Here is a 26,140-nt window from a genome sequence, read left to right as displayed (position 1 = left end):
CAAACAGTATTTATCATCTTTGACTTCTCTCTCTTCCCCATCTCTTTTGTCTAATCAGTCATGGAGTGTATTAAAGTCTATGAAATCTACCTGCAACACAGTTTTTGCTTCTAAACTCTCTGTCATCAGTGCCATTACTCTAGTACAAACTGTCATTACCATCCAAATGAACAGGGAGTTGTGCACCTCTAAAATGTATTCCTATATACACCCTCTCTTTTCCTCTTTAAATCATCATTCATACTCCTTTTCTTGCCTTTGCTTGAAACCGATAATTCTCTACTGCCTATCGAAAAGTTAAAATTCCTTACCCTAGAAGCTATAGTCCTCTACAACCAAGCACCATCATACCTAGCATGATGCAGTAGAATGACCAGTGGACTTAAAATCAGAAGACTAGGGTTCAAATCCTAGCTTTGCCATTTACTAGGCATGTGACTGTGAGCAAAAGCATACTATCTTCTTTGAGAGTTCCAGATGCCCATCTGCAAGATAAGTAGGGCTAGACTCTTGTAAGACTTCTCTACCTCCTTTCAGAATTTTATATTCCTTCAAATTTTGTGTTGACTTTTGCATCTTATTTCATGCTATTCATCAACATGTTCTTCCTACTTCAACCAAACTGGATTATTAGTCATCTCCTCCTGCATGGTACACAGCACTTTTCTACCCCTTTGCCTTTACTCATCCCTTTGGAATAAATCCTTGTCCTCAACTGCTGCATTTCTACCCATTTTTTAAAGTTCAATTCAAGGGACAGCTATGTGGCACAGTAAACAGAGCACCGGCCCTGAAGTCAGCAGGACCTGAGTTCAAATCCAGCCTCAGACCAAACACTTGACACTTACTAGCTGTGTGACCCTGGGCAAGTCACTTAACCCAATTGTCTTTAAAAAAAGAAAAAAGGAAAAGGAAAAAAAAAGTTTAACTCAAAGGCCACCTCTCTCTAGTAAGCCTTCCCTGATACCCCAAATCAGTAATGACCTTTACCCTTTCAGAGGAGATCCAATACTTAGCTTACATCTTTACCACATACATATTGGGTATGACTTTGTATTACAGTTAATTGTGAATGTGTCATATCCTCCTACTAGAAAAGGTTTTCTTAAACTGGAGGCTATGCAATTGTTTCTTGCAGTTTTTCGGGTTTGTTTGGTTTTTTTACTATTTTGATAGCAGTATTTCAATATAATTGGTTTACTTTTAAATCTGTGTATTGGATTTTATGCATTTAACAACATCCTGTGAAGGTGTGCATAAATTTCGTCAGAATTTGGGGCCCATCCATGATTAAAAAAAAAAGTTAAAAAATACTAGACTATTAGCTATAAAAAGGCCAAGAAAGTATCAATATTTTATCTAAACTTGGTATGTCATCCTGAGCCCAGCAAATTGTTCAAACCCCAATGGACATTTAATAAACATGTCAAATTATAAAGGCAATAAGGAGTGACTGGAGAGTTGTAAGGGGTGTAACAATCAAATTTGTACTCAAAGATTAGTCTGGGAATGTTATTACGGATGAATTAGAAAAAGATTGCAGATGAGGAATTTCTCCATCCTGAAAAATGTAGTGTTTGAAATACTACATATAGATTTTTAAATTGTTACTATTATGATAATATCATATATGTAGCTTTTTAGTTCTGCAGCCTATGCACTGATAAGGTATAATAAATTCCACTTAAAAAAAAGAAAACCAGGGGCAGCTAGGTGATACAGTGAGATAGAGCTCTGGCCTTGGAGTCAGGAGACCCTGAGTTCAAATCCGGCCTCAGACACTTGACACTTACTAGCTGTATGACCCTGGGCAAGTCACTTAACCCCGATTGCCTCACCAAAAAAAAAAAAAGAAGAAGAAGAAGAAAAAAGACTAGAACAGAAATATTAAGCCACTTTATCAGTTATTTAAACAGCAGAAAAATGTCTGTTAGTAGCAGATCAAATTAATTATATCTTACTTTCCTTCTGTTCCTCTTTAAGGAAATGACAGTTCTACAAACATGAAAACCTCAAACACTTACCATTTGATTTGATTTCTCGTACATAGTTGCTAGGGAACCAGCCTGTTTTGCCATTGTGAGTGCCCTCCCACCAGCCCCCTTCTTCTACTCTCGTGACATGGATGATGTCTCCTTTTGTAAAAGAAAGTTCATCTTCATTTGTTTGTTGGAAATTAAATTTTGCTCTCACCACCAGTTGATGGTTGCTATTATCCGTCATGTCCTAAAATGAAAGAACAAACATAAGGAAAAGTAAGTCTATTTTTCTATGAAACTGGTACATCTATCACACAAAAGCTTTAAGCAAATTGAAATTGATCCTATTTTAAACTGTGCAAATAGAATGAAGAGAAAACATGTTAGATTTGTTTTATCTTACTTTGTAACCAAATTGATATTTAAAAAAAACTGGATCATAAATCTAGAAGCAACCTGCACCATGCAGTCCAACCCACTTGTTTTACACACATAAGGAAACTGAGACCTAAAGAAAGTCATAGGTACCAAGTGAAAGGGTTGAAATTCAAAACAGTTAGAATTTGAACCAAAGTGCTCTGGATCCAAATAGTGTCCAGTGTTCTTCTTGAAAGAGAAATTTTATTTAAAAATTTTTTTAAAAAGTTTTAACTGTGTACATGTGACCAGATTATGTTGAAAGTATTCCTCTTATTAGGAGCTCTTTGTTTTTAACTTTCAACGTGGTGAGAATTTGATGTGACCACAAGTGAGAATTTGATGTGACCACAATTGCTCAACAGTTCTTTTGAGTTCTTGTGGCTATTAAAGATTTTTTAAATGAAGCTCATTTTATCATTCTCTTCAAAATTACATAATAATTTGTAAAAGGAAATGACACTGGAAATTTCTGTAAGAAAATTAGAGCATTTTGATGAGCTCAGGATTTCATTGGTGTGGGCATCCCTTCATGTAAATTCCATTTAACAGAAAGAAAAGACAAAATTTAAGCCACTTGACCACTCATTCCAACAAATAAAGCAGCAGAAAAAAATTTGGATCAATATAGAACCCAACTGCCTACATGCTATTTTTCATTCTCAACACATAACCGATCCACTTCCTTTTCAGGTCATACATATCGTCTACGTAGTCCATACTATTTCTCACATGAAAATCACCCTTGTTACTTGGAACTTTAAACCAGAAAAATCATGCTGTCCTATGGCTATATAGCATCATCAAGAGACCATTAGTAGCTTTTGTGGCAATAAGCAATTTGGGACCACTGAAAAGCATCATGCAATGCCTCAAGAGATATGTTTCTACCTTCTTATATTTGACTGTGGGTCTGGCTCATTCTTCATGGAAGCAATTAGCTAAGTTGAATATACAAATGGACTAAATCAACAATCTGACCACCCAGCTACATTTCTAAGTCTTGGCAATAAGTGTTCTTCATCCATTTTGTTTTTCCAGTGTGGATGGCTAGGCCAACATCTTTAACACCACTGGTGACTGCTGAATTCAGAGAACTACTGAACAAAGTTATCTTCATGTTTGCATCTTTTATAATCTTACCATATGTGTGAAAGATTCATTTTGAAAAGGCATCAGAATGAATATCAATTTTTTTTAATTCAACAAATATTAGGTACTACAGGATCTTCTACTTTCTCCACCTTTCATTCAGTTGTGACTGTAAAGATGTATTCTGTTGTAGTAGTTTATGAAAGTCTGTCTGTATTCCTTTCTCGTGTTTTCATAATGAATATTTTCAATACGTGCATAATAATATTCAAATAAAGATTTTATAGAGATGAAAAATAAAGCATGTGGGTTTGCAGTTGATGATTATGCTTTAGTCACTTTTTTCTGTCAACAATCCTTTCTACTCTCTTAGAATCTTCTATGAGAATTCTTGAAACCTGATCCATAAAAATGCCTTTAGAGTAGACCTCACCAAAAGATTTCTCTACGTATCTGCTGAGGTTCAGCTGCCCTTCAAGATTTCATCTTCTTAAGACCACTACCACTTCCTCACATAGGATATCTGCTTCCAGAGTGATAAAGTTCAACCAAACATGAAGGTTCCTCCACTGTTCCCAATGAAAACAGATCACTATAAAAATGAAAGTAGTTTGTTCATTTCTCCTTGCAGTATTATCTACAAATTCCTTCAAGTTAATCAAATTTAGCCTATACCAAATCCCAAAATCTCTAAAAGGTAAAAAATGTTCTCATTGACTATTTTTTTCCTTGTTACGTAAGGTAGCCTCTTCTGCAATGTTTTACAAATAGACTTATATTCCAGACCAGTGTTGCTCTTTGCTCTAACGGCTTTTCACTCGTGAAAGTGATTAAATGTTTGCTGACTAGAGTGGTTTCTGGTCTCTTTCAGTATTCTTGTCATGGCAACAACTCTGTATCAGTTAAACTTCTCTAAAAATTGTGATAATCACTTCCCATTTTTTGTATTATACAAATTATTTAAATATATTGCTGTAATTATATTTAAATATAGCTATAACTTCTTTACATCTTCTGGTTTTATTTATAGCCAGAATATCAATAATCATATGACTGAGCTCTTTTAGTAGAGTGTCAACTCCTTTCTTGTTGGACATATAATAGACATTATGATTATGAATAATTTATAAAAATTTGTGATTTCTCAGCACCCTCCGCCTGGTTATACAGCTCCATCACTGTCACTGGAAAGAAGGTTGCACAACTTTGATGCAGAGAGGGGTAATTAGTCTGACGTTTGTCTCCCCAACAAACTGATTCATCTCCTGGTTGACAACATTCTAGTGTTGAGGGACAACAGGTTCTTCTATTCAAATTATCAGGAAACACATTAATATCAGGATGATTAATATTATTAATGTCAGGAACAGTAGTTTTTCATACTAAATTCACAGATGCTCTGGGTAACATCCAAAAGAGTAACAAGGTTCAGTGGAAAGAGAATTGACTTTCAAGTCAAAATATCTTGATTCAAATACTGGCTCTGCCACTTTCTACCTGTTTGACCTTTGGCAAGTCATCTCACTTCTCTGGGTCTCAGCAAGACTGGTTAACTTCCAAGGGCCCTACTAGCTCTAAATCTATGATACTATCAGCTTATGCAAGAACTCCTGAAGATATTTTCCACTGAAATTTTTCTTACGTTTCTTGTTTGTCGAACTATAGACTGAAAATATTAGGAGGATGAAGAACACAGAATCTTCTTCAATTTTGCCTGATTCTTCTCCTCTACAAAAATATCACATCCATTGAAAGTTTTCTCCATCAAGAACTTGCCCTTCTCTAGCAAAATCTAAGTCAAAAGTTATTATTTTTCTAAAACTGTGAGGATCAGCACATAGCAACAAGTACTAATTCCCACCTCCACCTATCTGCACTATCTCATGTGTAAAAACTTTTCCCCCCCAGTTTACCAACTAAATAAGATGAGGCGGGGGGGGAGGGAGAGACTTTCTATATCACACATGACATCTTTAGAACCCACTCTCCTTACTTCATACAGATTTATATCAAAGGACAAATAAAATATATCGTGCTCCCCTAAAACTAGTGTTAAACAATGACACTGTAAAAGCAAGGTAAAGGAAAACAGAATGATGTAAAGAGGGGAAAAAAAGTTTTGGATAAAGAAGGCAGAAGGAAGTTAGCTGGAAAGGAAAACAGGATTGGAAAGGGGAATAAGAAGGACATACAATTTCTTTAAGAAAGAGAAGAGTAAGCAGGGAAGGGAGCAAGTCAAGAAAAAGATAGGGGGGAAAAATGTGTTTCAAATACAATGGATTTCAGAGAAAGAAAAAAAAATGTGGCTCTTTCATAGAGTGTTAGAGATGAAAAACTTAAAAAAGATGAATCTATACAACTGCCTACATTTAAAGATGAGGAAACTGAGACCAAGAAAGTTAAACAACTTGTTCATGTTACAACAAATTAGAAGCAGGGCAGAAACCATAACACTGACTCATGGACAGTGTTCTTCCCCCTACTCCATGTTGTCATCTAAAGTATAGAGAAATCTGAACAACAGCACAGCAATCAGTATTAATTACAAAGACAAAGTCAAGGGATAAATTAGTTGTACTAAAACACTGTTTGTTCCTTCTCCGTTGTCACAGGCATGACTGAAGTACTCTGGTTTTCCTGGGAAGTTACACATATTAGTTACAGAAACATCTAAAGCTTTAGAAATATTAAATTTATTTGGCATTTTTTCCCCTGAAAAACAAAGCTTGCTGGCTCTTATCGACCAATGGGAGTTTGAACCAAGTTCATCAACATGCCAAATAAAACCTGTTGCTAGAAAACTGACAGAATATATACTTTCCTGCTCTTGTAAATTGTCTTTAGAAGTTATCTATACTCCGTGGGGAATATTTTCTGTTTCATAAACTATGATTATTATTCATCAAGTGTCCACTATGATCTTCATTATATTTTCTTCTCTGTAAGCATATCCACAATAACTTCAGGAAATCTGTTTTTTATAAAACACATACGGACCCAATCCTGGTGATAAATTCCAACAACTAAAGGCAACTGTAGCAATTAAGTTAATACATATGCCTTTCCAGAACCAGACAAGGCTGACCATACAAAAGAATCCTGCTACCAGCCAGTTACAAATAGTAAGCATCCTTTAGGATCCACTGTTTTATAATGAATATTATATAAAGCAAGAGTTTAGTTCAAAGAAAATAAACGCTTACAAACCAATTTGCCTCATTCATGAATGTGAAACATGGAAACTTATATTCCTTTTCAGAGTGCCCGATTCCTCTCTTGTAATCCTCTTGGGTGCCTCTAAATCAGACACTGTTATAAAAAACCTCACAAACTGAGCCTCCAGGAAGAGAAAGAAGCAAGATACTTAGAGAGAAAAGAAGAATATAAGAGTTGTGAAGAAAAGAACTGGGAGAAAAGCAAACATAACATACATTTGAAATTTTGTTTCATTCAAAATTAGCTCAGAGTTGTCAAGCAGAAGGCAACAAATATTCTGTTCACAACCTTTCTGGATTTCTTTTATGATCAGACAAAGGCAAATTTTTTTTCAGTGGGATAAACTTCTCTTTAATTTGGAGCCATAATTCTCCCAAAGAAATTCCAAACTTTTCTAGAGAGTTGTGCCCAATAAAATTGAAATTTACTTCAATCAAATTCAGAAACAGGGTGCTACTTTAAGAGGAAAAAAGTACAGCTAAATAGCGAAGAAATGTTTCTAGTCTCCTCTAATTTCTATTGCTGTTGTGGAATCATTTCAGCCATGTCCAACTCTTCGTGACCCCATCTGCCAAGAAGCAGATACTGGAATGGTTTGCCATTTCCCTTTCCCAACTCATTTTACAGATGAGGAAACTGAGGCAAACAGGGTTAAGTGATTTGCTCAGCATCACACAGCTAGTAAGTATCTGAGGCCAGGTTTGAAGTCAGGAAGATGAGTATGCCTGACACCAAGCCTGGCATTCTATCCATTGTGCCACCTAGCTGCCCGTTTTCCATTAGCTGCCTTAAAAAGTGGAGAGGACTATTTTACTTTTCTGCCAATATACCTTATGGATATACTACTGCTTCCTAAAATACTGTGAGATTAATACACTCAAACCATGAAGCTCTTCAAAAACCTTTTAGCACAGCACAGTAAGCTGAGCATACAGTAAGTATTTAAATGTTTATTGACTAATTAATGCTGCCTTTGCCTACCAATCCCCCTTTCTGTCTTAAAGTAGATATTCTAGAAGTATAGTCTAAAGATCAAGTGAAAAACACATTTAGTTAATATCACAACAAAAATCCATCCACATCAACACATACACATGTAATAATATAACTCAGCAAAGTTCTACAATATCGATGCATCTTCTACCATTCACATTTAATGTGACAGTTCATATTTATTTCTGATCTGAAATTGCTTATTTGAAACGTTGAGGAAAACCAGGTACTTGTATTTCATCAAAAACAATCCCATTAATTCAGTAATTTAAAGATGTAAGCTTTGGTTTATTTTGCATGGCAAAGGAGGCAAGTGGAACAGGTAGTTCAGCGTCTTTTGCCCCACTGAAATGGTCTTAAGACCTAAAAATATTTCATTAAAAGATCAGTTTTCATATGAAGTTCTACCTTTTTTCATAATTTTTGGCTAATGCTATGTTTCTTGTTTTTTTCCCTTTACTTTTCACTCTGCCTTTTCCTATTTCATCATTATAGTCATCATTAATGATGACCTTGCCCATTCTGATAATACAAAATCAAATTTTTCTTCACTTAACCCATTCATAATAATTTAGATCTCTTTCCTTTAAAATTTCCCTTAAACTATTTCCTGGCTATCATATGGGTTTTCCTCTTTTACAAAACACAGTCTGACTTATTAAAGCACTTTAAATCATGTTTTTAAGCAGAGAGAAAATGACTGCTGGAGAATTTAGTTTTATAGACCTTAAACATTCATTCTTGTTCTGTCAAAGTGGATTCCTTATTCCAACATTTTAGGGTAAGAGGACATTTATAAAGAGGATTAAAAAGAAAATATCACGCAGTGCTCAAGCACTCTTTTTTATAGAAGATATAAATAAGATGCTATGTGTATACACACATACATACACACACCCACGCATGCACAGGCATGCGCACACACAGACACATGATCTATCCATCAGAATTTAAGGAAACTCTGGGTAGGCATTAGCTCAAAAGAGTTGAAGTACAGAGAAGTCCAAGACACATAACTTTTATTCCTTTACAACACCACATTAATAACATGTGGGTGTGCACACATACAAGTCAGCTTTTGTTTTAATCAAACTTACCAAGCTTCGATACTGGCCCTGGAACAATTTTGAAGTCCGACTGAGTAAAGACTGAGATCCAAGGGAATCAAAGGACTTTATTCGATGAGATGAGGGCCGAGCACATACAGAGTCACTTCCCAGCCCAATGTCTGAAAAGGTTATGCACAAAAAAAAGTTGAAGATATCTGATACTATGCACCTTCACTATGCACTAGACTTTAAAAATAGGACAGCAACATAGGAATACACCAAAGACCTCAACAAAGCAAATCATATATACTATATAATATATAAATTGTATAAATGATTTGCATTCATTCCTCAATTACCTTTCCAGAAATTATCCGTAGCTAACTGCTCGTATCAATCCCTTTCTGGCATAATTTTTCAAGTGTTTGACAATTAAAATTATCCAAGGTATTTCTCAATTTGAAGGATCCTTTGCAATAATTTTCATTAGTTACCCTTCACCTAGGAAATGCAAGCCTCTCCAAACAAAGAGTTTAACAAAGGCAAGAGAGGGTAGCAAACAAAGTCCAAAAGGAAGGACTTATTTGCAACAAAATAAAAAAGATACATGTTTGAAACTAACTGAGGGCAACTACTTTACCTTAGAGTAGATCCTATTCCTTATTAAGTGGGGATTATTTCATTCATTGAATTTGTATCCTCAGTGCCTAACACAGTGCAAGGCATATAGTCAGAGCGTAATAAATACTTGTTGACTGATTTTTAGCCTGGAAGAGACTGACACACTATCCCACAGCTGCAAAGACTCTCACTCATCTGTTAAATGGAGATACCTATACCACTTCGCTTACAGTGTAGTACTCAGGATAAAATGAGATAATACATGTGAAAACACCATACAAAATTAGGCAATTAATTTTGCAGCCTTTGACTCTTTTTCACCACGAACCCCATAATATGCCATTTATTTCATCAAATAGGAAACCAGTAACCTATTGGTAGGAGATAATTCCATGCCTTTTAAGAAAAAAAAATCTTCCCAGACATTCAGACACAAATATCCCTAACAGCTCAGGTCATATTACAACTGTTTCAAAGACCCTATGTCATATAAAGAGAGCAGACATCTTAAAATACCATCCACATTCTCCTTTTTAAAAATACAAAAATATTTCAACAATCTACAATAATGAATGAGCCAAAACTAATCAGATTAAATTTAATCAGGTTAAATGTAAAGTCTTGAACTTGGTTTTTAAAAGTTAATTATCTGGTAAAGAATTGGAAATTGAGGGGATGCCCATCAACTGGGGAATGGCTGAACAAGTTGTGGTATATGAATGTAATGAAATACTATTGTGCTATAAGAAATGATGAGCAGGCAGACTTCAGAAAAACTTGGAAAGATGTATATGAACTGATGCTGAGTGAAGTGAGCAGAACCAGGAGAACACTGTACATAGTAACAGCCACATTGTGCAATGACTAACTTTGATAAACTTAGCTTTTTTTAGCAATGCAAAGATCTAAGACAACTCCAAAAGACTCATGATGGAAAATATTCTCCACATCCAGAAAAAGAACTATGGAGTCTGAATGCAGATCGAAGCATATTATTTAAATGCTTTTTTTTTGTTTGTTTCTTCTTTCTCATGGTTTCTCCCACTAATTCTTCTTTACGACATGACTAATATGAAAATAGGTTTAATACGAGTATTCATGTTGAGCCTGTATCAATTTATGCACCATCTTGGGGTGAGGGGAGGGGAGAGATGGGGAGAAATATGGAACTAAAAATCTTATGGAAGTGAATGTTGAAAACTAAAAATTAATTAATTTTAAAAATAGAGGAAAAACAAAAAAAAGTCAATTATACAAGTATAGAATTGGAAAAGTTAAAAAGTACTTTGTATAAAAAAAGCCTAGAACTTTTAGAAACTGACAAGCTCAATATATGAATCAACAGTGTTAACATGGCAGTCAAAAATGTTCATGTGACTTTAGGCTACACTTACAGAAGCACAGTTTCCAAAATAAAAAAAAGTGAGATTATATAGTTCCACTATACTCTGCCCTGGTCAGATTACATCTGGAATACTGTGTTCAGTTCTAGGTAATTTGTTTCAGAAAGGACCATTAACAAAATGGTCAAAGCCCACCTTTAGCACTACCTTCCTATCTCACCCACCCCCTAGCTATTAGTGCCTTCCCACTCCAAAACTTGTATTTATTTTGTACATACTATTCAAATACAAAATGTCTGTACATGTCATTCTCCCCCCCCAAAAAAAGAATGTAAGCTCCTTTGTTTCACTTTTTGTCTGTTTCTTCTTAATGCCTTAGGCACTTATAAATAAACTGATAAATACTTGTTGACTGATGGGTTGGTTGAAAATGGTGAGGTTACAACAAACCATGCCATTAGAGAATGAGTTGATGGAAATCTTTAGCTTGAAGAGGAAAAAAAATAAAACAAACAATGGGAGGGAAGGAGTTCATCAGAAAGAGTTGGAAATGGATGATAAATATCCTCATGTATCTGAAGGATTATCACATGGAAAATATATTAGGCTAATTCTGATAGGTCCTAGAAGTCTGGACTGAGAACAATAGGAAGGTAATAACAGCAGATATTCAGAGAGTGCTTGAAAGTCTGCAAAGCCCATTACAAATGATTCATTCCTCTGAGCCTCAGAAGAGCCCTGAGCAGTAGATGCAACAGATACCACTGTCACCCATTTTATAAATGAGGAAACTGAAGTTCAAAGAATTTAAGTGACTTAGTCATAGTCATACAGCTTACTATCAGATAGTCTTCTGAGCTCGAAGTCTAGCACTGTTTCCAGTATACTATACTGTTTCTCAGAGTCCAGCTCTACCTTCTACATGATTCCTTTCCCTATTCCTCCAATGCAAGTGTCCCCTCTTCCCCACAAAAAAAGACCTAATTACTTTGCATATGCATATTTATGTATATTATCTCCCCAGTAGAGGATAAGCTCTTTGAGGGCAGATAGTTTCATTTTTGCCTCTGTACCCTCACTGCCTAGCTTACTACTAAATATTTGTTGACTGATTCCAGGAAAATGTCCTTAACAATGAGAGCTGTCCAAAAGAAGAATGGGTTGATTCAAAAGGTAAAGAATTTCCTATTACTGGTGGTCTTCAAGTAAAGACTGAATGACCACTTTAAAATGTTGAGGCCTGGAGGCAGAATCAAGATACCAGAATAACAACTCCTCACTCTCAACAACTCCACCAAAAAGTTGAAGAAAATGCACCAAACTGAATCCTAATAGAGAAATTCAAGAAAAAATCACAGTGAATCATTTTCCAGCCCCAGTCAGCACAACGAGATAGGCAAAAAGGTCTTCAGACACTGGGGACAGGGTTCCAGCCAGGAATGCATCTTGTAAGGTGCATCTGACAAAATACAATATGTACTCCTATTAAAACACTAGAGAGCATAGGAATAAAGGGAGCTTTCCTTAAAAAGATAAACAGTATCTAAAACCATCAGCAAGTATTATCTGTAATGGGGACAAGCTAGAAGCCTTCCCAATAAGATCAGGGTTGAAGCAAGGATGCCCACTATCACAACTATTATTCAATATCGTACCAAAAATGTTAGCTACAGCAATAAGAAGGGGAAAAAAAGAAATTGAAAAAATTAGAGTAGGCAATGAGGAAACAAAACTATCACTCTTTGTAGATGATATGATGCTCTACTTGAAGAATACTAAAGAATCAACTAAAAATCTTGTTGAAATAATTAACAACTTCAGCAAAGTTGTAGGATATAAAATAAATCCACATAAATCATCAACATTTCGACAAATTGCCAACAAAATCCAGCAGGAAGAGACAGAGCTAGAAATTCCTTTTAAAATAACTGTAGACAATATAAAATATTTGGGTGTCTACCTGCCAAGACAAACTCAAGAACTATATGAACACAATTACAAAACACTTTTAACACAAATAAAGTCAGATCTAAACAACGGGAAAAATATTAATTGCTCATGGGTAGGCCAAGCCAATATAATGAAAATAAGAATTCTACCTAAATTAATTTACTTGTTTAGTGCCATACCAATCAAGCTGCCAAAACATTATTTTATAGAACTAAAAAATATAGAAAACAAAATTTTAAAAGGAGAACAAAAGGTTAAGAATATCAAGGGAATAAAAAAAAAAGTAGAAGAAGGTGGCAAAGCCATACCAGCTTTGAAAATATATTATAAAGCAGTAATCATCAAAACCATCCAGTACTGGCTAAGAAATAGAGTAGTAGATCATTGGAATAGATTAGGTACACAAGACTCAGAAGTAATGGACAGAGTGCTTGACAAACCCAAAGACCCCAGCTTTTGGGACAAGAATTCACTACTTGACAAAAACTTCTGAGAAAACAGGAAAACAGCATGGCAGAAACTGAACATAGCCCAACATGCTATATCATCTACCAAGATACGGTCAAAATTTTTAATCTTTGATTTTTAAGGTCAAAATGATTTAAACATAAAGGGTAAAACTATAAGCAAACTGAGAGAGAAAGGAACAGTTTACCTGTCAGAGCCATGGAGAAGGGAAGAATTTAGGACCAAACAAGAGATAGAGAGCATTACAAAATGTAAAATGGATAATTTTGATTATATTAAATTTAAAAAATTTTTGCACAAACAAAACCAATGCAACCAAGATTAGAAGGAAAGCAGAAAGCTAGGAAACATTTTTTGGGGGGGAGGGGGGCAAGGCAATTGAGGTTAAATGACTTGCCCAGAGTCACAAAGCTAGTAAGGGTTATGTGTCTGAGGCTGCATTTGAACTCAGGTCCTCCTGACTCCAGGGCTGGTGCTCTACCCACTTTGCTCTAGCTGCCCTGGGAAACAATTTTTACAAGGTTCTGTGATAAAGTCTTCATTTCTCAAATACATAGAGAACTGAGTCAAATTTATAAGAACACAAGTCATTCCCCAAGTGATAAATGGCGAAAAGATACAAAAAGGCAGTTTTCAGAAGAAATCAAAGTTATCAATAGTCATATGAAAAAATGCTCTAAATCACTATTTATTAGAGAAATGCAAATTAAAAGAACTCTGAATACCACCTCACACCTATAAGATTGGCTAATATGACAGAAAAGGAAATTATAAATGCTGGCAGGGATGCAAGGAAATTGGTACACTCATGCACCATTGATGGAGTTGTGAACTGATCCAATCATTCTGTTTTGTTTTGTTTTTTTTTTTTGTTTTGTTTTGTATTTGGGCAATTGGGGTTAAGTGACTTGCCCAGGGTCACACAGCTAGTAAGTGTCAAGTGTTTGGTCTGAGGCCAGATTTGAACTCAGGTCCTCCGTCCAGGGCCGGTGCTCTATCCACTGCACCATCTAGCTGCCCCTGATCCAATCATTCTGGAACGCAATTTGGAACTATGCCCAAAGGGCTACAAAACTGTGCATACTCTTTGATCCAGCAATACCACTACTAGGTCTACTTCCCAAAGAAAGGGGGGGAAAAAAAGGAAAAGGAAAAGGACCTATTTGTACAAAAAATATTTATAGCAGTTCTTTTCGTGGTGGCAAACAATTGGAAATTGAGGGGATGTCCATCAACTGGGGAAGGGCTGAACAAGTCGTGGTATCAGATTGTACTGAAATACTGTTGTGCTATAAGAAATGATGAGCAGGCTGATTTTAGAAAAACCTGGAAAGACATCAACTAACACGAAGTCAAGTGACTAGATCCAGGAGAACACTGTGCACAGTAACAGCAAAACTGTAAGATGATCAACTGTGAATGACTTAGCTATTCTCAGCAATACAATAATCCAAGACAATTCCAAAGGATTTATGATTAAAAAAAAAAAATGCTATCCACCTCCAGAGAAAGAACTGATGGCATCTGAATACAGATTGAAGCGTACTATTTTTCACTTTCTTTATTTTTTTTTTATTTTTTCCTTTGGGTCTGTGTTTTCTTTTACAACATGACTAACATGGAAATATATTTTGTACTACTGCACACATATGACCTAATTACTTGATCAAATTACTTACCATTATCAGGAAAGGGGAGGTGAGAAAGGGAGAGGGAATATTTGGAACTCAAAGTTTTTAAAAAACAAATATTAAAATTTGTCTTTACATGGGGAAAAATAAAATGTTATTTTAAAAAATAAAATAAAATTTACAAGTTAAAAATAAAGCTAAATCTTTGCACAAAGCCATGCTGATTCCTTACAATAAGACTATAAAAGAGATTCTTTCACTAGAGGAAGGTAGAAATGATAGCGATATGTGCTCAAGAGGTATCTGATACTGGTTCCCCTCATTTTTCATTATTTATTTATAAATTACAGTATGGGCTTGATCATTCTGGCTCAAATGACATAGTCTGCGGCTGAAGCCTCTTTCTTCTCCTATTTCCTAGCTACTATACTATCATCAGCACCTTGAAGGAAAAGGTAAAAGAGGTGGGATTAAAATTCCTCAGTTTTTCTTCCTAGAAGCTTTGATAGGTTTGGTGGAGGTAAAATTGTGAGAATAAAAATGTATTTATGAACTTTCTCTACCCATGCTCTTCTTATCTATATTTATCATAGATAAAAAAGAACTGGTTACATAAATTTTTAACACTTTCAGGAATATTTGAACCTTTAAGTGTCTTTTAAATGTATTTCATAAATGGATAAGAAATGTGAACACAAAAGGGGCAGCTAGGTGGCGCAGTGGATAGAGCACCGGCCCTGAAGTCAGGCATACCTGAGTTCAAATCCGGCCTCAGACCAAACACTTGACACTTACTAGCTGTGTGACCCTGGGCAAGTCACTTAACCCCAATTGCCTAAAAAACAAAAAAAACAAAAAAAAAAAAAAAAGAAATGTGAACACATGCAAAATTTATTACCCTATATTTCAATCTAAACAATTTGGACAATTTAAAATATAGAAAGTGACATTACTTCTATTTTTACTTTCATCTCTATACAGATGCCTAATTATGCCTTTACTTACCAATCTGTCAATATCAATACTGTATGTTTGTTTACAGAGTTTACAGCTTTACAATGAAAACTTCTAGAAAGCCTCTCTAGTCACTAGCTTACTCTGCCTGTTCCTTTCTTATATTTTTACCGTACTTAGAAGATTATAGGATCATAAATTTAGGTGAAAGTATCCTTTTATGCCATCTAGCAAAACCTCTTCATTACGAAGGAACTAAGACCCAGAGAAATGATTTACCCAAGGTTTCATAAATGGTAACAGAGACAGGATTTGAAACTCAGTCTTCCTCTGGCAATTAAAATACTTATAATTTTAAAGAGCTAGTTGCTTCCCTGGGTTTCAAAGCCTAATCTATAAAATTAGAGGCTCAGAAGTAAATAGTCTCTGAGGTCATTTCAGGTATAGACCTATGAGCTATATATCTTCTGACCTTTTCTATTATGCCTTACTCCCTCTCTCCATTCTAGAGTTCTTTCTCTTAGTCTTTCTTCCTCACTGAATAATTAAAAACCTGGATTTTCCCTGAGCACTCTACATCTTTAATACCCCTTTTTAAGACTAGCTGCTCTTTTTACTACTTCCCCTATATCAGAAAGTCTGGGAAGAAGTATACTCCTTGATCTCTTATCACTTCTGGTCCATCGCTATGCAACCAATCTCTAGCTTTGAAGCTTATTTCGTTCAACTATGCTATTCTCTCCCAATCTGGCACTGTCACCTAAAAAATCTCCTAAATGTTCTACTACCTTTCCATGTCTTTGGAACCCAGCTTCCAAACTGGTCCTTGATCGCTTCACCTTACATCAGACCTTAGAGACTTCAATATCTACAATGATGTTAACCTTCCAAAATCCTGCCCTCTCAGTTCCTTAAATTCCTTAGATCTTACAACATCTAGTTCTACTTTTCTGCAAATCATTCAACAGGGAAATCATGCCTTAATCCTCATCATCTTGCCATTCTCCTGCCTTCAATAATAATAGCCAAAATACATATAGTCCTTTAAATTTTACAAAAAGCTTCAAATTCATCATCTCATTTGACTCTCACAACAATCTTGTGAAGAAGACACTTCAGGCATTATTATCCCTATTTTAAAGGAGAAGAAACTGAGGCTCAAAGACGTTATAAAAGACTTGTCCAGTGTCATACAACAAGTAAGTGCCAGGGACAGTAGTAATAGCCAAGTTTCTAATGATCTCAAGCCTAGTGTTATTTCCAATATAGCATCCTCCTTCCAAGATCCTAAACTCTAAGATCTCTCTCTTCTATCTTCCCATTTCTCCTACTCTCTTAATCTTCCCATATCTGTTCTCTGCCGTCACCATGACCTTTGATACGTCAATTCCCTCTTATTTTCCCAGGTCATCATCTAGTCTTACTTCCCTCCCTAGTCAGTCGTGACATTCTAATCAACCATTTCAAAAATGTCTTTCTTCCTCTGCCCTCAAATTCCTTGCCCTCTTGACATTCCATTTCTGCTAATCCTCAACACTAGATAACTCTTACTCCTGAGCAGCCCAACAGTACTAGAGAAAAATCACTAAATTGCCAACTAAATTCAATTAAAAATTAGGCTATCTTAACCTCAACTGAGTTCTCACTGCATTTTTATCATCCTTCTCATTCATCTCTGGCTGATTTTCAAGCACACTCTCCCTACCCCAAAAAACTTTCCAATAACATGACATCCTACTTGGGTGAGAAGACTGAGGCTATGAGATATCAACTCCCCTGGATTTCCTCTTCTGTTTTTTCTAAACTTCTCAATGTCTCCATTCATCCTTTTTCCCTTTCCCACCAATACTAAAAAATCAAGATGTACTCTCTCCTTGCCAGAGCTACCTATACACTCTGTCCTGTCTCTTTCTGTCTCCTCTGATCTTGCATCATTAAAAATACCTTATCATACATTTTCAGTCTCTTCCTAACTGGTTTTGTTATGTCATTCCACAAACCAAACTGAACAGCAAGCCCCTAGACTACCCTAAGAGGGAAAAAAACCTACTACTTAAACTAAAGTCCTGTATTTCTTACCTTCACCATCCAACTTTGAGAAAGAACAGTCTACATTCACCACCTCTACTTCCTTTAAGAGCTCACTCTTCAACACCTTGCAGTCTGTGATCCATTCCCCAAACCTTGCTAAACAACCTCTTTCATTGTAACAAAGAACTGGAAACAAAGTGGGTGCACATTGATTACAGAATAGCTAAACAAATGATGGTATTTAATGTAATGTTATTGTACCATAGGAAATTATATACAGGATGCATTCAGAGAAACCTGTGAAGACTTATATGAACTGATATAGAGTAAAATGATCAGAACCAGGAGACCACTTTATCCAATGATCACAATAATGTAAAGGAAAACAACTCTGAAAGACTACAGAACTCTGATCAACACAGTAACTAATCATGACTTCAGAAGACTGATAAAGGATACCACCCTCTGCTGGCAGAGAAGCGATGAACTAGAGATACAAAATGAGACATAAATTTCTTGACAGTCAATGTGCTAAGTTGTTTTTGCTTGACAACACTTAAATGTTATGAGGAAGAGTTTCTGTGACAGGGCCAAAGAACAGAGTGAAGACTGGAAAGTAACAGAGATACAAAAAGAAAGAAAAAAAGAGTATCAAACACTAACAAATAAACAAAAGGTCAGAACAAGACACAAGCAGGGAAATTTTATAACTACCATATTAAATTTAATATACACTTTTAAAGAGGCAGTAGGTGGAGCAATGGATAGAGCACTGGGCTTGGAATCAAGAAGACTCATCTTCATTAGTTCAAATCTGGCTTCAAACACTTACTAGCTGTGTGACGCTGGGAAAGTCATTTAACCCTGTATGCCTCAGTTCCTTATCTGTAAAATGAGCTGGAGAAGGAAACTGCAAACTACTCCAATATCTTTAACCAAGAAAAACCCTAAAAGGGGGGTCACAAAGAGTTGGACACAACTAAACAACAAGGGTAGAGTGCCAAACTCTTGCTTCCCAACAAACAGGGAAATTTTATAAATACTACATTAAATTTAATACAAACTTCAAAAAAAAGTTGGCATATCACAGAAATTTATGGTTTCATAATCCTTTTTGTGTTTTTCTTTAAATTCTGAGATATTAAAGTTTGCTGGGTGTTTAAGTTCATAACAAAAAATAAATCTTTTTTTTTTTTTAAATTAGGTGACCAGTGTCAAGTGCTACTGCCAGAGGTGGGTGGCAGCACTAGTCAACTAGGAATTTAGCATACATACTTAGATAAAGAAGACTAAAGTGGATGCAGATGATTGATCCAACAGGACATGTGAGTCCAACACTATGGTAGGACCCCGGGAAACTGGACCACAGTCAACTCAAGGGAAGCTAAGAGTTTGGGATCTCACCAGAGCATACCGTCACACCATCAGATCAAACGCAACAAGCATAAGCATCATCCTGACTGCTCCATTTTTATAGCTGAGTTTGGTCAGAATTTAAAGTATGGGCCAAGGAATAGGATAAGATAGGAATGTAAAGATCAGTTGAAGTCATATTGTGGGTATCCCTGAAGTAAGGATCGGCAGTTTAAATATTATTTACCACGCTTGTCACATTATTCTCACCTCTCTCACCCATCCACACCTAATAAATAAATTACTAGGTTCTTTTTATTTTACCTTGGCAATATCTTTCAAACGTATTCCTTCCTTTCCATTCTTAATAATAACCCTAGTTCACTGCCTCATTACATGGATTCTTAATAATCTCATAACTGGTCTCATAATTTCATATTGTGTGTGTGTGTGTGTGTGTGTGTGTTACAGGGACATAATATATACACATATTTATAAATGAACCTAGTACCCTATGGCTGAAGGATGAAGAAGTTAAGAAAAGACCAAAAAAATCTAGATAGCCAAATGCTATCAAGGGCATCCTATTGCTAAATCTCTTATTTTGATACCTATTAAATTTCCCACAAAGCAAAAATTAAGAAAGATTGAAAAATAAATAAAACCAGTCTCTAGAATCTTTCCTTTTTGAGCCCTACAGCCAATTTCAAAATAGGATTCATAGGCGTTTTCCAGGAACAAAATCAAGAGTAGAATTTCTCATCACTTCTAAAGGCTCAGAGTTGTAAAGATAGCCCCACCAGTCTCAGCACACAAGTATAGGAGTAGGATGTTTCCCCAATATACTTAGCTATAAACTGGGGTTAGGGATCAGGTGCTTCAGGGTACCCTTACAGCTGTCGTGATTCTGAAAAAGCATATGTATTCTGGGGTACTATTCCCAAAGCTACTTTCCTTGGTCATTATACCATCTGAATAACTATGTTCTATATATGTGGAAAACAGGCCCTGGCAGGTCCTAAGTGAAAAGCCCTTCAGTACAAGTGTGGTGACAGGTTTGAAAAGGCACATGAGAGGGCTGGCCAATTTTTTTTAAACTACAGCAACTCATTAAACCATTAACTAAGGTTTAGAGTAGTTGTTATCTGCCAAAAGAACAGAAGCTGCTTGACAGCAGGTATGGTTTTACTTCGCATTTATTTATTTTTGTATTTGTGTCCTCAATCTATAATACAATGCCTGATACATAGTAGGCCCTTAATAAATGCTTACTGGGGGCAGCTAAGTGGGGCACTGGATAGAGCATCAGTCCTGAAGTCAAGAAGATCTGAGTTCAAATCTGGCCTCAGACCAAACACTTGACAGTTAACTAGCTGTGTGACCCTGGGCAAGTCATTTAACCCCAACTGCCGAAAAATAATTAAATAAATAAATAGTTACTGGCTGAATGCTTGGATAGAAGGAAATCTCAGATCCTTAAATATTAAAGCACTGTATCCACTAATCTGGATCAGTACCACAATGCTAACTAGATATTTGGGCAGGCTAAATCAACACAAACTCTTTAAGAGAAAATCAGGATAAAGTTCCCTAGATCCTTCTGACACCAAGTCTGCTATTTTTAAGATGAGAAAACTATACCCAAATCTTAAGATATCAGAGTGACGATGTGCTAAACTCAAGAGTAGAATTTCCCCGCAATAACAAAAAACAATAAAACACAGAAATCAGTCAAAGTAAATGTAAAGAAAGGACAGCTTATTAAAAATAACAAACTGAAAAACGTTTACTTTTCTCTATTAACAGTAAATAAAAGCGCTCTGTACTGAAACACTCTTGAAAATAATAATGCCAGGTCACCTTCTTCCTTCCCCCTCCCCAACTAGAATTCAATGAAGCAGAACAAACTCTTACCTGCTGTGACTTTATTCAGAGTGACTAAGGAGCTGAGAACCTTGCTAAAGTTCTGTCCCTGATAAAGATCATTTGCATCAAATGTCTGAAAGGGAGATGGAAAAAAAGGTAAAATTAGTAAAATTTCAGGTTTGTTTCAAGCTAAATCATATGATCAACTATACAAATGATACAAGGATATGCCTAAGGTTATAAAAATGGAGAAACAAGAACCAATAGGAACTCCCTCATTTCTATGAATACCGGCTCCATCCTCAAGGCTCTGGCTCAATTTCCAAAGTATCAGCAACCATCCCCCATGCTCTGCTCTCTTTTAACCTGAGATTTAGATCTTGCTCCTCTGCACTGCATTCAACAAATGTTCAATAACAATAATAAAGCTTTGTTTTCCTCCTGTTGTTAGATTAGTGAAGAGTATCTGGCACCCAGCCCAGAGAAGTTCAACAAGGGAAAAGGTATAGGTCCGAAGGATGAGGCTCTTTTTCCTGTTAAGGGGACAAGAGGTAAAATAGCAGACCATTCCAGAGTTAACAATGGCAAAGCACTATGCCATTAGAGTTCACAGATGAATATAAAAGGCAAGGGAAGGACAAAAAGAGGTATTCAGAATGGAAAACCAGAACAGTAGTCAAGAGGCAGAGATTCAACAAGGCACTTACACATTCCTAAGCAAAATCTGAAAATTGAACTCCTGGTGCCTTAGTGTTTCCAAGAGGCTTTGGGTGTTTATTATTACATAAGTAAGCTAATTTATGACAAAATAAATGTGATAAGGAGTAGATTCATCTGGTATTAAAGATATGTACATCTATTTTAAAAATTCTTCCAAGTTGTACCCTCACTATTTTGTGATGAACTCTAAATGGGTTGTCTAATTATTCATTCCATATACACACACTTCTAAGCAGTACTTCTAACTTTTGTACAGAATACTAAAAGTTAGACCAAAATTATATCTGAGGCTGCATTTTTTCCAACATAGAAATGTCCAAAAACATACAAATAACTGAGGTTGTTCACTTCAAGGAAATGTGTCAGTGCTAGAAATGGGAAAGATCAAGTCCACCATTTGGCCAATGCAGAAGATATCGAGTCACAGGATCACAGGTTTAGAGCTGAAATATTTCCACACTTTAGTCCAAACATAATAAAAATGAAACATAACCCTTAATTCAATGCTTATCAAAAAAGTACAAAAAAAATCTAATATAACATCAAAACCTTCTCAAAGCCACAAAACATAGAGAAAAATGCTGCACTGGAATAAGTAAGGTTACTTAACGACCAAAACTATGATTTTTTTTAAAATGTAGTATTTCTCTGTGGAAAAAAATGTGAATAATCTAATCAATATGTTCTTCTGAATATTAGCAGGCACTCAGTAAATATTTTCATTCATTGAACAGTCTATACTAAGTATCTAATATGTTCACAGTCAATATAAATTATCTCACCTGTGTTCATATTGATATACAACACTATACCTATTATTTGTGTCCTGGCTACAACTCTAAGAACAGAAACATCCCTTGTTTTCACTGCTCTGAATCTTCATCTTCCAAACTTTTCCAGCTCATCTTGCCTTAGCACCACGAACTTTGCAAACACTTAAATTTTAATTGAAATTAAACAACATCCTTTGTAACAGGTCTAGGAGGAAAATTCATTTAAATAATGTGTCAAAATTGCAGGAAGGGGAGAAAAGAGTTCTCGTTTTAGTTAAGTATTTTAGTTCTGAAAAACTACTTGCTTTTTGGTCTTGTGCATCCAGCATTAATGAAAAGACAACTAAAAATGACTACAATAAATTACAAAGATGGGATCTGGACCTATAATTCCAGATACAAATAACTCCCATGTGAGAAAATTCCCTGTCACCAATACAGATCAGAACCTTCCCTGCAAGTTAACAATCTAGAAAGTTGACCAACGCTACACAACCGGTGATTGTTACTGGGCTCTAAGACCCACTCTATCCACTCCACCTTCCTGCCTCTTTCTAAATTATATAAAATATAATTTAATGAATGATAAATAAGGAAGAAAAAAAGTTGAGAAACTACTTAAAGCAAGTTAAAGTGAAAGCTAGCTATCTTAACTGTGTACTGTATTTTAATACATAAAAATTTCTAAAGTATCCTTTCACTCAGAATTAATAAAAGTTAATAGCAAAAATGAAAGGCAACAAAGAAAAAAATCTTTAGAGATTTGGACTATTTGTGGAAACTCTACATATTTAGTAATGCAGCTTTTAGCTCCCCTCTATAATAGGAACTACCACAGAAATCAGGCTTCAGAACATCCAATAAGAGGTGATAATTTCAAAAGTTCTAAAAATCCTACTTCAGAGGAAAAAAAACATTTAACCCAAGGAGTGATCCAAACTTAAGAAATAATATAATATATGTTTGTTTGTTCTTAATTTTGTGTTTGGTTTTTTGAGGAATATTTTTTTCCCCACCCTCTGGGTCTCACCTTCCTTATTAGTTAAATAAAGTAATTGTATTAGCTAATGCCTCCTAGATAAAGGTGCAGTCAAACTTAAATATTATCTAAAACTTGGAAGTTTGAAATAAAGTATAGACAAAATTTAACTAACCTTCATTGTGGAGAAAAAGGCAGCACTCCACCAGACCAGTTAAATGCAAGAATAACAGGATGTTAAAAATACAGAGTTTCCTGTTGTTCCAGAACTATTCCTCTTTCCTACTTGGATACTAAGCACCATGTGATTGGCTGAAATTATCTACCAATGGGCTCTAATATGATGTCAGAACTTCAGTGAATATACACATATCATTGGTATTACTTAACAGGAAACTAGACAATGAAATGTTTTCTATAGACCAAAAAGAAAATTTAATATTTAGCACTATTAAGTGATCTAATGCTTTCTTCTACTGGAAAACAGTAAAATACTTGCTTAAGTAGAAATCGATTAAGGACAGGAATCAAAAGAATTTCAGGGAATAGAGGAATTTATTACAATGAACTTATTACAAGATAAGTCTAAAAACTGTTTTAATTTCACTTAGATGAATACCTCCCTAAGAATAGTGTAAATTTATGTTGGCGAATTAAATTCACATTTAATACACTATGATGTTTTTTACTCAATAGCTTTTAATAAAAAGTACTGTATTTTTAAGTGGAATTTATGAACACACCTTAATTTCACCCAAATATCATGGGGCCCTATGAGTGGCTATGAAAAAGAACAAGAATATTTATGTTACACGAGTTTTCTGGGAGAGGGGAGTGGAAAAGAGAAAAAAATCAATGATTGCTGTGGGGGGTTGGGAGGGTTCTATTTTTTAAAAAAAGAAAGAAAATGGGCAGGAAGAGGAAGTTAGAAGTCATTCTTTATTCTTCAAATTGCTCTAGCATAGTAATGAAGTTACTATGAAATTCTGTTCATATGTTAATCCCCCCACACACATAATACCCATCTACTAGTTAGTAAGAACAGGGCTACACAACAACATAGATGCAGGAGGAAAACAAGGGACTTGGAAGATTCACAAAAGGATAAGTAGTGACCCACCATGACCTAAGCTCAAAAGCACCTATACCCTTACAAAATTATAATACCTTCTAGTTACCACTGGCATTATTGTATATTTAGGTCAAATAAAGGAGTAGAATTTTTTAAAAGGTCAGTAAAATATAACCATCCAGAAAGTTAGCCCATTAAATATGGCTCTTAAAACACTGCATTAATATTTAGGATATACTTTCCTTCCTTTATTTCCTTAGAAGCAGTAGTGCCTACCAGGCAAGAAAGACACAGAATTAAAGAGTTCAATGTTACTAAAAATCACAGTGGCAGATGACTGAAGCTTCTGCTAAGGGAACTAGACTATGAAATACTAAGCACATAGAGAAAGAGAAACAATCCTTGCGGGGACAAAATGGTGATGTTTGTGTCCTGGGTCACCAGCTCCTTTATTATTCGCTTTCTCCTTCTCATTCCCCATGCCCCTCATCCAGTTGCAGCAGTTCCACTGCCTTCTGGATTCCCATCCTGTTTCTCCAAACAAGAGAATTTGAAATGGTCTTTTCCACTTTGAAGCTCATTCATAACAAAGCTAATCTGGTTATTCCAGATATACTGACAACTTCATTATTAAAAATGTTTTTATTTGTGGAATCAGAGGCCCTAAGTTATCTTATAGGAATTTCAAGCTTAGGTGAGCAGATGGGAGCCAAACTTTTTTTTTTTTTTGGCAGAGTAAGAGGGGGGGAAATGGTGGTGTGGTGGCCTAGTTGCTGTCCTTCTCATCATACTAATCTACAAACTAGGCAAAAGGCTAACCTGCCTTAGTCACTTCAAGGTGTGGCTCAGATGAGTCAGAAAGGAAAGCTATTTATCTTCCCGTCTTCCCACTACTAGCCCATTCAGCATGAGTGCAAAGCAACAGCTTGTTGACCTATTTCTTGGGAAATGATGGGTCCAGAAAAACATATATTAAGGTCACTAGCTTTTAATGTAAGTCCCTGCTTTCCCCAACCAACCATTTACTAAAGGCTTCTTTTCTCCTTCTCTTACTTTTTCCTTAAGCTTCACCAGCCTACATAAAATTCCCCATTTACGTGGGATCTGGGGACCAGTCTCTAATGCCCTCTCCTTTTCCCAGTGTAACCATGCCTGGCCTGGATCTCTACCACAGAATCCCTGACTCTCAGATTCAGAAGGAACTTAATAGACCAGTTACCCAACCAGTACTTGAGTACTAGAGCCTCTCCTCTACAACATATCTAAGAAATGGTAGTAATCCAGCCTTTGCTTGAGGAACTCCAAAGACGGGGAACATGCTACCTTCCAAGGTAGCCCATATTTCACCTTCACATAACTCTGATAGGAAGCTTCTCCCTAGATCAAAATGAAATTTGCCTCTCTACAACCTTCCCAATTCAGCATTCCTGTTTCTGTTGGGGCACGGAATGACAGCACTAAAACATATTCCAGGGGATAACTTCTCAAAGACTTATCATGTCTTCCCCTAGAAGTGCAGCTTCTCTTGACTAAACATCCCTAAAGATCTCAACTTATCATCAGATGGCATAATATCAAGGTCTTTCACCATCCTGACTGTGTTAACGTTGAATCTTTTTAAATAATTGTATGA

General features: G+C 35.7%; 1 protein-coding gene across 4 annotated transcripts in view; it reads right to left on the bottom strand.

The window, feature by feature from the left end:
- Positions 1 to 26,140, bottom strand: part of LOC114046192 (rho guanine nucleotide exchange factor 7) — a 317,431-nt gene that overhangs the window by 179,086 nt on the left and 112,205 nt on the right. For 3 of the 4 annotated variants that reach the window (XM_027866436.1, XM_027866435.1, XM_027866438.1), the window contains exons 3-5: positions 21,012 to 21,096; positions 8,795 to 8,925; positions 2,025 to 2,226 (exon numbers count right to left, since the gene is read on the bottom strand). In XM_027866436.1, coding sequence (XP_027722237.1) covers positions 2,025 to 2,226; positions 8,795 to 8,925; positions 21,012 to 21,096 — 418 coding nt within the window. Of the gene's footprint in view, positions 1 to 2,024; positions 2,227 to 8,794; positions 8,926 to 21,011; positions 21,097 to 23,610; positions 23,674 to 26,140 lie in introns of those variants that run through there. The other variant, XM_027866437.1, reaches the window with a different exon arrangement.

The sequence above is a fragment of the Vombatus ursinus genome, unplaced genomic scaffold (assembly GCF_900497805.2).
Source record: "Vombatus ursinus unplaced genomic scaffold, bare-nosed wombat genome assembly UNPS02014781.1, whole genome shotgun sequence".
NCBI lineage: Eukaryota > Metazoa > Chordata > Mammalia > Diprotodontia > Vombatidae > Vombatus > Vombatus ursinus.
The sequence above is the reverse complement of the archived record's forward strand: the minus strand, read 5'-3'. Positions and strand labels throughout refer to the sequence as shown.